Source organism: Microtus oregoni, unplaced genomic scaffold, assembly GCF_018167655.1.
Source record: "Microtus oregoni isolate MIOR12 unplaced genomic scaffold, Mior012 000005F_ref0000423, whole genome shotgun sequence".
Lineage (NCBI taxonomy): Eukaryota > Metazoa > Chordata > Mammalia > Rodentia > Cricetidae > Microtus > Microtus oregoni.
In genome coordinates this window covers 50,088,927-50,102,519 of record NW_024543064.1, presented here as the reverse complement: position 1 = coordinate 50,102,519, position 13,593 = coordinate 50,088,927, and the positions used below count along the sequence as shown (strand labels likewise).

General features: G+C 39.3%; 1 protein-coding gene across 5 annotated transcripts in view; it reads left to right on the top strand.

Moving 5' to 3' along the window:
* The window catches only part of Patj (PATJ crumbs cell polarity complex component), a 307,480-nt gene that overhangs the window by 62,716 nt on the left and 231,171 nt on the right, over positions 1-13,593 (top strand). For all 5 annotated transcript variants that reach the window (XM_041651469.1, XM_041651475.1, XM_041651470.1 and 2 more), the window contains exons 15-16: positions 2,428-2,562; positions 12,200-12,361. In XM_041651469.1, coding sequence (XP_041507403.1) covers positions 2,428-2,562; positions 12,200-12,361 — 297 coding nt within the window. The remainder of the gene's footprint in view (positions 1-2,427; positions 2,563-12,199; positions 12,362-13,593) is intronic.

Here is a 13,593-nt window from a genome sequence, read left to right as displayed (position 1 = left end):
TGGTGATATTATTTCTGAAGGCCAAGGCTGTTCCCTTTCATCCACCTTGCTTTTCTTGTTGCACAATGCCTGACATGCAGTATACAGCCTAGAAGTATAACCTAGATCTATGGTAGATTGGTGATGTAACAGTTTCTAGCCCCCAGAAAGAGAATGAGGACACCCTAGTTTGCAACATTTACTGATATCTGTGGCATACATACTCTGTCCTGGCCAGCTCTCAGCTGCCAAATGGCATCACTGATCACTGAATTGGAAAGCTGCTCACAAGAATCACTTTATTGTCACACAGGCTCCTCTGCAGGGCAAGGACCTGTCCCAGCTGTGCTTAGCAACTAAACAAACCAGCTATTTCATCTGCTACTTTGCCTCAATTGTCCACCTGATTGGTATTCTCTGAGGTGTTGAAATATTTATGTCTTTCAGATATACATCACCTTGGGGAAATAAAATAATAAAATATAATAAATAATTAGAAAGTTATGACTTTGAGTACTTATTACATTTATTTTTAATATGATTTAATTGCAACTTTATACAACATAATTTGAAGGCCACATTTGACAGCTGGCTTTCAGAATTTCTGGAAACTGAATAATCTGCTTTCATAATCTTATGCAAGATAGTTCCAGCACCCACGGGAGTTGGTCTCTGAGAAACAACGACTCTGTTTCATGATATATGGCTCACAATGGAAAGGAAGGTGGTACCCGTGGATTGGTTGGGAAACATTTTACAGAAACATTTATCTGAGAGTCTTGGCTTCACCTCTGCTGAATGAACTATGGAAGCAACCCAGCTCCTACCTTCGTAGAAGTGATTTGATAGTGACTACACAAGAGAGTGGTGTGGCAGCCATGAGAAATCACAGGACGGAGAGTACTAGTAAGAAGCAATCCAGTGCCGGGCGGTGGTGGCGCACGCCTTTAATCCCAGCACTCGGGAGGCAGAGGCAGGTGGATCTCTGTGAGTTCGAGACCAGCCTGGTCTACAAGAGCTAGTTCCAGGATAGGCTCCAAAACCACAGAGAAACCCTGTCTCGAAAAACCAAAAAAAAAAAAAAGAAGCAATCCAGCTCTTCATGTAGGGTGCTAGAAGAGAGATTGGTGGTTAAGAGTAACTCTTTTTTGGAAAGCTAATCTGGGGGCTATAGGTCTAGTCCCTTGTGCCTATTGTGAACTATTTGTCAGCTGAACTGCGTGCCACTTCCCATCTCTCCGCATGGCTGTCATTTGATGAAAGTGAGCCCCAGGTGGAGGCTGAAGCAAGTCCTATGCAACTCTGGGTGCTTAGAACAGATAAGTAAAGGGAGGCAGCGATTGAGGGATGAAGGGACAACAGAGAAACTGAGGATGCATTGCTACCTGTAGAGGATTATCTCCTTATGTAGAATAATTAGAAGTGGCCCTGCTGTGTAGATAAGCAGACTGTTGATCAAGAGAATGTAAAACATAGCATAGTGTTTACCACCTTTGAATTTAGGCAGCTATGGTGAATGTCCTAGAGTTTTATAGACAACCAAGGTGAATGCAGCTAAGATTCTCATCTTCCTGACACTGAGTCTTTCAACAATGACTCATGCTATAGCCCACAAGAGCCCTTCAAATTGAATAGAAGCAATCCCAGAGTAGAAATGATTGTCTTCCCCCAAATCAGTAATGTTCACATAGCATCCAATGCATCATCTTCAGTGCCTGACAATGTTCTGGGCAATCAAGAAAATAGGATCGTTTGTGGGTGTGCTGGTACCCACCTGTAGCACTCTTGAGAGGTAAAGACCAGAGGATTGTGAATTGAAGCCATCCTGTGTTACATGGGACCCTATGTTAAAACAAAACAAACAAGAACTGGAGCTACAGCTCAGTTGTAAAGTTCTTGCCTACCATTTCCAAAGCTCTGAGTTTGATCCCTGCCTCAGGAAACAGAGAGAAAGAAGAGAATTATAATCAGTGTGCTTGTGCTAAGATCAAGATGTGTTCAGTATAGTCCTGACCTCACTTGGATGTTCATTAATGGGATTCTTGAAGGTTTTATTATTTTGGTAGTAAAGTGTAAGTGGAGGTTAATTAGCAAATAAAGGGGAGTTGGGATGTCTTGGGGTGGGGAACACTTAGAACAGTGACACACAGCATGTATACTGGGGACTCTAGGAAGTGTGGGGAATCTGGAACTAGGACTTGAAGGCAGGCTCTTTTGTTTGCTTTTTGTCTCCATTCTCAGAAACTGAAGGGAAGCGCTGGAGAATAGGAAAACCAATGGTTTCGTAACTTCACTTTCTGTTTTTCGCCCCCTGTTTTGCCATTTAGAATTTTAGTTATTGGTTCTAAGAGGTGGGGTTTCAATGTCTAAATGACACCTAACTGGGGGTTGATTAATACCTGTCCTGTCCCTGTTGTGTTTGATGTCATTGCTCTGTGCTTCCTGCAGCTGCTGCCTATCCACACTCTGAGACTTGGTGTGGAAGTGGATTCCTTTGATGGACACCATTATATCTCTTCAGTTGTTCCTGGTGGTCCAGTGGATTCCCTAAATCTCCTACAGCCGGAAGATGAGCTTCTTGAGGTAAAACATGAAGGAGAAGAAAAATGCATGGCAGTAATTTTAAGTTCTAGGAAAATGTGTTCACCAATTGACAATGCCACCAATGCCAATGTAATGGGAGCCATTTATAATGAGAAATGCCAACAGCTTACTAGTTAATACACAAAGTATATACCACATTTTAAATGTACTTTTCTCTAGTTGTTAAGGCCTTTGAGCATCATTTTAAATGTTTGTCTAAATGATTGTCATAAAAGTTTGATATATGTATATGAGTGTTACCTGCATGTATTTATGTGCACTATGTACGTGCCTAATGCCTTTGAATGTCAGAATAGGGCTTTGGGTGCTAGGGTCCTCTACAAAATCAACAGATACTCTTAACTGTCTTGCCACCTTTCCAACCCCATGGTCTCTGATTCTTGTTGGCAACATGTAGTATATTTATTTTCAGGTCTGTTGGTTATTTCTGTAAGGATTATAAGGGTTGAACACCTTTAGGCTTGCATGTAGCTTTAGGATTATTCCCTTGGGATTTCCCTCTTTGTAATGCTGACTCCCATGGTCTCTTTTAGGCTACCAATTGTCACCCTAAAGTAGATTTAGGGCAGAATTCTTTGGCACACACGTATTTTTGTCACTTATTAAATAAAGATGGATGCTGTTTTGCATACTGAGATGGACATGATTGCTGGCTTTCAGATAAAGAACAAGATTTCATATAAATCTTGGCTGACTCTGGTATGGCAGGAGCAGAGCATCTTCAGTGTTTTACAGATCTGATCAACATTTGGATTTTATAATTGTCAATACTGAGTATGTTGTTTTACCTAAATACATAGAAAAAAATGGCAGATTTTTAGGACTATTTCAGAATTTAAAATTTCTGTCTTTATCCCAAGCCAAAATTCATTTAACAATTTTTTAATGCTCAAGTCAACAGCCCAAACAGTAATTTAAAAATCAAACGTTTTAATGTAATATGATGTCGACATGTACTAATTTGACATTTACAGGCTGAGGAATTATGGCAGGAAAATAATTAAACCATTATATTTTAGGCCTGTGTACCTCCAATCCCCATTTTAGGTGGCATGGGGAATGAAATTGGGACCTCTAATATGTTAGGCCAGTGTTCAGCCCACTGAGCTATATCCACAGCTAAAACTTTACATTTCTTCTTCTTCTTCCTCTTCCTCTTCCTCTTCCTCTTCTTCTTCTTTCTTCTTTCTTCTTTCTTCTTCTTCCTCAAAAAGTGAGTTATTACTCACAGTCCTTACACACCCCAGTCAAACGGGGAGGGCATAAGACTTCCATGATACAAAGAACAAGCAAGCATAATTATATTTTTACATTCAAAACACCTGGTAATCATGCCCTAAGTCAAAATATCCTATTGACTGGTCTTTGAAGAGTAAGGCATCCAGTAGTCACACCCTTGGTCAAACATCTTGTTACTCATCCTTGAAGAGCAAGAATAGGTCTGAACTCTCTGACCTTTAGTCAAGATGGAGCACATTCAAAACTGTGAGCTTCTTTATACCTGGCTTAAATGAAGAGATATATTTGACATGCATGTCAACAAGTGTATGTGTATTTGCTATTTTCCCCCTTTGTTAACAGTTATCTGACAAGCAACTTGATGTACAATGCTTTTCAGCTCCCATTTCTTTTAATTGATTTTTATTGAGCTCTGCATTTTTCTCTGCTCCACTCCCTGCCTCTCCCCTCTCCCCTTCACCCCCCCCCCCCCAAGGTCCCCATGCTCCCAATTTATTCAGGAGATCTGGTCTTTTTATACTTTCTACTTCCCATGTAGATTAGATCTATGTAAGTCTCTCTTAGTGTCTGCATTGTTGTCTAAGTTCTCTGGAATTGTGGTTTGTAGACTGGTTTTCTTTGCTTTATGTTTAAAAACCACCTATGAGTGAGTACATGTGATAATTGTCTTTCTGTGTCTGAGTTACCTCACTCAAAATAATGTTTTCTAACTCCATCCATTTTCCTGCAAAATTCAAGCTGCTGTGTAGTACTCCATTTTGTAAATGTACTACATTTTCCTTATCCATTCTTCGGTTGAGGGCATTTAGGTTGTTTCCTGGTTCTGGCTATGACAAACAAAGCTGCTATGAACATAGTTGAGCACATGTCCTTGTGGCACGATTGAGCATCCTTTGGATATATACCCAAAAGTGATATTACTGGGTCTTGAGGAAGGTTGTTTCCTAATTTTCTGAGAAATCGCCACACTGACATCCAAAGGGGCTGTACCAGCTTGCATTCCCACCAGCAATGCAGAAGTGTTCCCTTTACCCCAGAACCTCTCCAGCATAAGTTGTCATCAGTGTTTCTGATCTTGGCCATTCTTACAGGTGTAAGATGGAATCTGAGTTGTTTTGATTTGCATTTCTCTGATGACTAAGGATGTTGAGTATTTCCTTAGTGTCTTTCAGACTTTCAGACATTTTAGATTCCTCTGTTGAGAGCTCTCTGTTTTGGTCTGTACTCCATTTTTTTTTTAATTTATTGGATTATGTGTTCTTTTGGTGTCCAATTTCTTGAGTTCTTTATATATTTTGGAGATCAGACCTCTGTCTGATGTGGGGTTAGTGAAGATCTTTTCCCATTCTGTAGGTTGTCATTTTGTCTTGTTGACTGTGTCCTTTGCTTTACAGAAGCATTTCAGTTTCAGCAGGTCCCATCTATTAACTGTTTCTCTCAATGTCTGCGCTGCTGGGGTTATGTTTAGGAAGGGGTTCCCTGTGCCAATGTGTTCAAATGTATTTCCCAAAAACTTTACATTTCTATAATTAAAAACAGTGTGATTAATAATAGCACAGTTTCCATTCTGAGCCACTGTTCTAAGTGATATTTGTTAGGATTGTGTTATGGTGGCATGCATAGTCCATTGCATGTTGTATGTTTACAGCCAAGGCCACAGTGAGCTCCTGTGATGGACAAATATTGTCAGGGGGAAAAAAGAAAGCTTTGATTCATTATAGGTTCAATTTTTAAATTAATTTGTGCTTATTGTGCATTCTGAAACTCTTTACTATTGATATAGGAATACATTAATTACACATATAGGGTTGGATCTACAGTTTAAAAATCTGGTGTCTTCTTGAGAGATCTGAGTAGTAGTTAATGGTAGATCTACCACTAACATAGCATACAAACTTAACATTTCTTAGAAATAAGAGAAAGTGACACTGACTTTCCCAGCTTCCCAATGAACTAGTGACCGAATAATACCTTTGCTTGTGTTTCCTCTCATTTCACTGACTGTTCACTCCATCACTCTACTTCCTGTGTCCCTCAAAGAGATAACAAGAATGGTAGTTTAAATCCATCCTGAGCCTTATGACAAAGTACTGTCTCAGGGAACCAGATGATCCACAAGAAGCCCTCGTGTGTTAGTTCCTTTTCCCGTTGTCATGATAAATTCTTCAACAAGAAGCATTTTAGGGAATAAGGTTTATTTGGGATTACAGTTTGAGGGGATACAGTCCATTACGGTGGGACAGCTATGGTGCAGGAGCATGAGACAGCTGCCCACTTTGCACCTGCAGTCAAGGAAGCACAGATGGGACAGGAAATGGGCTAGGTTAGGAAGCCTCAATGTCCATAACCAGTGACCCACTTTCTCCAGTGAGACCCCACCTCTCAAAGGTTCTAGAACCTCCAAATACCCCTACCATCTGGAGGCCAAGTATTCAAACACAGAAACCTATGGGGAATAGTTCACATTCAGACTACAGGGGTGGATTTAATAAATTGACTTAGTAGTCCTGGTTCCTGATTTTAGAAATTTTTCAGATTTTGTTTGATCAAAGTGAAATGATAAGATGACACACAGGTTGTCTGCTCCTGCAGTTAGTAGTTGTCACCTACCTAAAGCAGTGTGCTGTGAGAAATGCTGAGTTGAATTTTTGAATGATATTAACGTTTATAATCTTCTGTCTTAAATATGGGAGGATGTAGTGATATTTCGTTTATGATTTAACAAATAAAGCTTGCCTGAATATCAGAGTGCAGAGCTAAGCCACTAGTTAGTCAGAGGCCAGGAAGTGGTGGCACACACCTTTAATCCCAGCACTGGGAGGCAGAGGCAGATGGATCTGTATGAATTCAAGGCCACTTTGGACTACACAAAATTTATCTAGTTCAAAAGAGAAACAGCCAGATGGCTCACACCTTTAATCCTAGTACTTGGGATCATATGCCTTTAAGCCCAGCACTAGGGAGGTGGAGACAGGAAGGAATATGGCTGGGTGATGAGAGGAATATAAGGCTGGAGGAGACAGGAACTCAGATGCAGTTTGAGGATTTCATAGAGGCAGGATTGCCTCTTCGGTCTAAGCATTGATAGAGGTAGGTACTCTCTAGTGACTGGCCTCTCTGCTTCTCTGATCCTTCAACTTTCACCCCTGATAATTGACTCTGAGTTTTTATTATTAAGACAAATTAGAATTCATACTACAGGACAACAAGGTTTTAGAATCTTATTGGAAGATTTAGTAAATTACTTGGCCGCTTATCTATCTGTTGTGAGTGGAGCGGTGGGCTGTGTTCCGGCTGCCTCGGCTCCCGCATGGCTAGCTTATGCCCCGAAATAATTACACGGAAACTGTATTTTTTTTTTTTTTTTTTTTTTGGTTTTTCAAGACAGGGTCTCTCTGTAGCTTTGGAGCCTGTCCTGGAACTAGCTCTTGTAGACCAGGCTGGGCTCGAACTCACAGAGATCCACCTGCCTCTGCCTCCCGAGTGCTGGGATTAAAGGCGTGCGCCACCATGGAAACTGTATTCTTTTAAACACTGTTTGGCCCATTAGTTCTAGCCTCTTACTGACTAACTCTCATATCTAGATTAACCCATTTCTAATAATCTGTGTAGCACCACAAGGTGGTGGCTTACCGGAAAGGATCTTAACCTGCGTCCATCTTGGAGAGGAGAGGCATGGCATCTGCCTGACTCGGCTTTCTTTCTCCCAGAATTCTGTTCTGTCTACTCCACCCACCTAAGGGCTGGCCTATCAAAGGCCAAGCAGTTTCTTTATTAATTAACCAATGAAAGCAACAGATAGATGACACTCCCACATCAATCAATCTATCTATCTATCTATCTATCTATCTATCTATATTGGAGATTGAACCTTGTGTTGCTAGGCATGTATTCTGTCAGTGAACTTATTTTTAATACCAACTCTTATTTTATTGATTTATTATTTTTTTGTCTTTTTTCAATTATAAACTTTATTTTAAAAAAACTTGCAAATTAAGAGTTATACACAAAAATTAACCATATTCAAGGTCAATAAATTCCTATACAGTTAGATTGGCTCTTTGGATATGAAGCTGTGTAGCTTCACATTGAATTTTGCAATTTCACTATTGAATACATTTTTAGGCACTTATCCATTACCAGAAACTAAAAACCCACGACAGAGTTAGAATTAGAAAAACAATTAACTTTATATTCTCTTTTATGATTCATGTCTATTCTCTCCATTTGGTCATTTCTCATGTCTTAGTATGTGTCCCTTTTTGTTATTTTTTTCTATATGTTATAGTGTACCTACATGTAAGTCTTTTAAAAATCTATATACATGTATTATTGGCTAGATCTCACATATCGGGGAGAACATCCATTTTTTTTTCTTTCTGAGATCGTGTGATCTTATTTAATATCATACATTCTAAATCCATTCATTTTCCTTCAAATTTTATGATTACATTTTTTTAAAGTTGAATAGCATTCCATCTTATATATGCACTTGCTCTTCTTATCTATCTACCTATTGTTGGACAACTATGTTCTATTTCTGTGCTATAGTGAATAAAGTAGTAGTGGTCATAGAATTGCAAATATCTCTTTGACAGGGTATGAAATTCTCTGGGTATTTATCCAGGAATGAAATAGTGGGGTTATATGGTAGTTCAATTTTAATTTTGAGAATCCTCCAAACTGATTTCTACAATGGCGTATTAACTTGTTTCCCCACCAAAGTGAATAACCCACATCCTCTTCAAGAGTTGTTAGAAATTTTGAAGATAGTCATTCTGTAGTTTCCATTTCCCTATGAATAGGGATAGTGAATGCTTTCAAAAATTATTGGCCATCATGTTTCTTTTTTTAAAAAATCTATTCATTTGTACTGATTAGCAATTTCCTTGGCTTTTAATTTCTACAATTATTTTAAAGTTTGTATTATTAGCCCCTTATCTGAAGTGTAGCTGGTAACGATGTTCTCCCATTCTCTAGGCTCTGTTTGCGCTCCTGTTTATTTCCTTTGGTTTTCATAAGCCTTTGACTTTGATGCCATCCCTTTTGTTGACATGCTATTGGTGTTCTATTCAAAAGTTCTTCCCTAATCCAATATCTTGAATGCTTGCATGTTTTCTTCTAGACATTTCTGTGTTTCATATTTAAGATTAAGGTCTTTGGTTGCTTTGAATTGATTTTTGTACAGGGTGAAAAATAAGTGTCTAATTTCATTCTTTTGTGGGTAGAAATGCAGTTTTGGCAGCAACATTTGTTGAATAGACTATACCTATTAATGGCTATGTTGTTTTGATAAGAGAGGATGTTCTGTGTTATTTAAGTCAGGTTGAACATATCCATCTCCTCAAATATTCATCATTCTTTATGGGGGAAAGTAGTTATTTTTAGATCACTGAAGGTAGTGGCCTTGCGCTGCATTTGGAAGATTTATGTTATAAACTTTACTGCATAACTGAGGCATTGTTTCTGGTCCTAAGATCATGTCTATTCTGATTGGCAAGGCATGGTCATAGCTTTGAGACAATCTGTGGAGTGGAGAACATTGCTGTGATATGTAATTATTAGTTATTGAGAAACGAGATATTTGAGAGATGCAGATGGAATAAAATCGGGTTAGTTAATTTAGGTTAGTTCTAGGTGGAAAGGTGTATCTAGCTAAGTTTACCAGTGAATACTTTTTCATGTGGGAGTCAGTGACCCAGAGTATAAAGTACTTGGTGTGTGGTGTGAGAGCAGTGTTGAACGTGTTAGAATAGATCAGGCATGGTGTAGCTCCGCCTTCACCCGTCAACAGATATCTCTGTTAGACTACCGTGGGCGTCTACATCCACAAACAGAGTGCTATAAAAGGAGTGTGAAGATTTTTGGGGTGGGAGTATAATGACTTTTTTACCTTAGCACACAAAGGTACATGTTTTTGTAAACCTGGTCTATTTTTTCCTCCTTCATTTGTTTTAACCTGCTCTTGTACATGGGAGGCAAGTGTCCTGCTCTGAGTGTTATTCATGGCCTCAATAGTTTGACATAGAAAGTGTAGATTTCTGGTTTTAAAAAAAAAAAAGTTGAGACACAGAAAGAAGCCTAGATTACTAGATTGAATAGCAGAGATGTGCTTTGAATCCTTGGATTCTGGATTTGTCACAGGCTTGCATGTGTCCCTGGGCATGCATTTAACATATTGAAAACTTGATTTCTTCATCTTCCTCCACTTGTCAGAAAGTCTAAAAAGCTGCCTGCCATTCATATAAACTGTAAGGCTTCTGTCACAAGGAGGATTGGCTGTTGTCAATTCGGCAGACACATTAACAAGCTCATGTGTAAAGTGAGTGCTCGGCAAGCCTCTGCTCACTTGTGCATTTTCTAATCAACAAATTGACATTGTTATGACTTGATGGTACTTAAAAAGGATCTCAGATTGAAGGATTATTAGAGATATTGTGAAGTTTGAAATAAAATCGGCTTATGAGTAAGTGAGTGTAGACATACAAATCTTTGAAGTTGACCACATAAACTTTTGGTTGGTTTCTCCCATCCCCTCTCCTGCTCTTGCCCTGCCTCCCTCCTCTTCATTTTTCTTCCTCCCACCCACAATGTGTTTAATGTACTTCTTAGTGCTTAAAACCAGAAACACAAATAAGCTTTGGGTTAGAGAACCATGCCAAGTCTCAGCCCAGAACAGCTATTTACAGCAGCCATAAATCCCTTAGCTAGGAGCTGGTAATGGGAATAGGACCAGTGTTTTTAGCAGTAGGTAGTGAAAAGGACTACCAGGCACTGCTATAATAAGTGGAGACAATTCAAATGAATAAATAATGAACTAAATAAATATTTAAAGGTACTCTGAGATAGAAACCTGAAAAGTGACTTTCTAATTTGTTGAAGCACAAACTAATAATTGTATCTAGGTAGAGTTACTGCTTCCATTTTTTCTCTTTTTATATTTGGTAGAGGCTACTGTCCAGCTAACTCTAGAACTTTCTGTGCTTATTTCATGGGCTGGCACTGTAGATATGATGTAAGCAGTGATAGCTCCCTACCCTTTCTGCATAGAGGTTGGCTTGAATTCTTCCATGGAAGACTGCTAACTCTTGGGGTGGCTGTTCCCTACATTCCTTCATACTCATGATGACCTGAGAGAGGCGGAAAGGGGCAGAGAGGTTGGGATTCTCTGGAGTTTTTGTTGTTACTGTTTTTAGAATGTGTCTGAAGAATTAAGAGACAGGATGATGTGTCGGATTGATGGCTCTAAGTGCTGGATGTGTCACAGACTAGAGAGTGGTTCCTAGGGACCACTTACTCCAGCCACTACCCACTGCTGAAAGGGTTGATAGGGTGCTTTCAGCAACGCAGCATCCTCTGTTATCCCTAGTACAGTGGCAGATCTGTGGAAAGGGTGCCCCCTGTATAGCCAGTCCTGCCTGTTATCTGAGCATTTGTGCTCACCTTTGAGAGACTGATGCCACAGTAGAAATACCACTAATATTAAATTCCTGCCATTTCCTCTTAGGAAGGCAGAAGAGATCCAAAGAGACTATTGTTGGCTGGAATGTGTTCCTTCTTCTTTAGCTTTTAGGAATAGCAAACGGGTCACTCTCAGTGACTTGCAGATAGAACTGAGAGAACTTTGAGCTAAAGCCACATGTAAGAATAGCAATACACTCAAATCTAGATTTCTAAATTTTCTTTCATCCAAAATATTATTATGTATCAATATATATATATGATGTTTGGTGATAGGGATTAATCATTAACAAGATAGACTTATCCTTTTGAGAGATAGGGAGCACTCATGTGAACTAACTTGGGCACTGAACACTTCTGTGATGTTGTACTAGTTCAGCGTAGGGGAATGGAAGTGGTGTTGGGGACACCCATCTCTTCCCATAGAAGCATTTACTAAGGTGATGCTCTTGATGAGGGCTGAGGAAGTGTGCTCTGACTGACAGTAAACTCCAGCTGCTGGGTATCCTTGATATGGCCACATGTTGATGGCAAACAGACATATAATGACAACACAGAAGGAAATGGATATGAAGAGGATGGCAGGGACAGTCAGAGCATTTAAGGAGGAGTGAAGGGAAGCCAGAAGAATACAGTAGTAGATTACGTAAAGGAGAAACCTCAGAGACGGGAAGCATTAGATCTTTTATACGAGAATAGTGCTGCCTAGCATACATTTTGTACTTTATTCTCCCCATTTCTGTTGAGTTTCAGCCATATTTTTTTAAATCAAGATCCATCCTTAATTTAGATGATTTAAGCTGTTGATAAAATAATATGTTTAATTTTGGCCCTTTGTTTACAGGAACAATGAAATGTCTTTTTGGTGCTTTTTAATTTTCCACCTGTTCACAGCTGACAGCCCTTGTCATCCTAGGTCAATGGTGTGCAGCTTTATGGGAGGTCTCGCCGAGAAGCAGTCTCCTTTCTTAAGGAAGTGCCTCCACCATTTACGTTGGTTTGCTGTCGCCGGCTGTTTGATGATGAGGCCTCAGTTGATGAGCCAAGAACCATGGAACCATCTCTTCTTGAGGCAGAGGTATAAAGGGCTGTGTGTGTTGATTATGTGTGTCCTTTTATCAGGGGCACTCCAAAGAGGGGTTACAATATAAAGAGGGGCCCCTGCTCTGTTCTGCTCTTTTATTTGACTAAGCAACAGTGTGGAATATTTCAAATTTTGAATTTACATCTGGATTTCTAGAACTCCCTGAAAATGTTAAGACACTGATGTATATCAGTCTGATTTAAAAGCAACTACTTTTAAAACTAATTGTCTGGATTCATGGCTTCTGTTTGACTTTTGTTTCAACTTATTTTATCATAACAAAGTTGTGGTGTTGGTAAATATTGACTATCTTAGTCTTCCCCTTAGTCTGAGAACCTTAAAAATATGAAGAATTCTGTAAGTTTCAATGTGAGTTTAGAAGCTAACATAAATGCAAAAGAATCAGAATATGGACTGGCACTTCCTCTGCTATTAGATGTCTTGTTTTAAGAGTGCTGTAATCTGGGAAGGAACTATGAAGGTATGTGCTGTCACCACATGTCCTTTGGAGCCTCATCTTTATGCCACTTTCCCTCCTTTCCAGACACAAGCAGTTTAATGTGGGACCTTTCCTTTAACTAAATTCAACTGAGTTCATCTTTGAAATTGTATGGACTTCCTATATACTTTGTGCATCTTTGAGTAGATAACCTTGACTTCTGTTCCTATTGTAATGAAAGGTGGTTTGAATGAGAATAGCCCCAATAGACTCATTTGTTTGAATGCTTGGTCCACAGTTGGTAGAACTGTTTGGGAAGGATTAGGAGGTGTGGACTTGTTGGAAGAGATATGTCCCTGGGGATTGGGTTAGAAGTTTCAAAATCCCAGAATAATGTCAGTTAGCTCTCTCTCTCCCTCTGCCTTATGCTTGTGGATCAAGATGTAAACTCTCAGCTACTGCCCCAGTTCCATATCTACTGTTCCCCCACCATGATAGTCATGGCTTTTTTGCCTTCTGAAATTGTAAACTCTAAATAAACTCTTCTTTTATAAGTTGTGTTGGTCATGATGTCTCATCAAAGTGGTAGAGAAGAAACTAAGATAAATGGTACTGTTCACAAAACTTAGAACACTCAAGAGCTTATATGAGAAGGAAATAAAATAATATATGCCAAGCTCTTAGCATTTTGACTGCAAGTGGTGTAGGAGACTGCTCTTTTCTTCCCAGGTGCCAAGACCCGAATAATCACACAGAAACTATATTAATGACAACACTGTTTGACCTA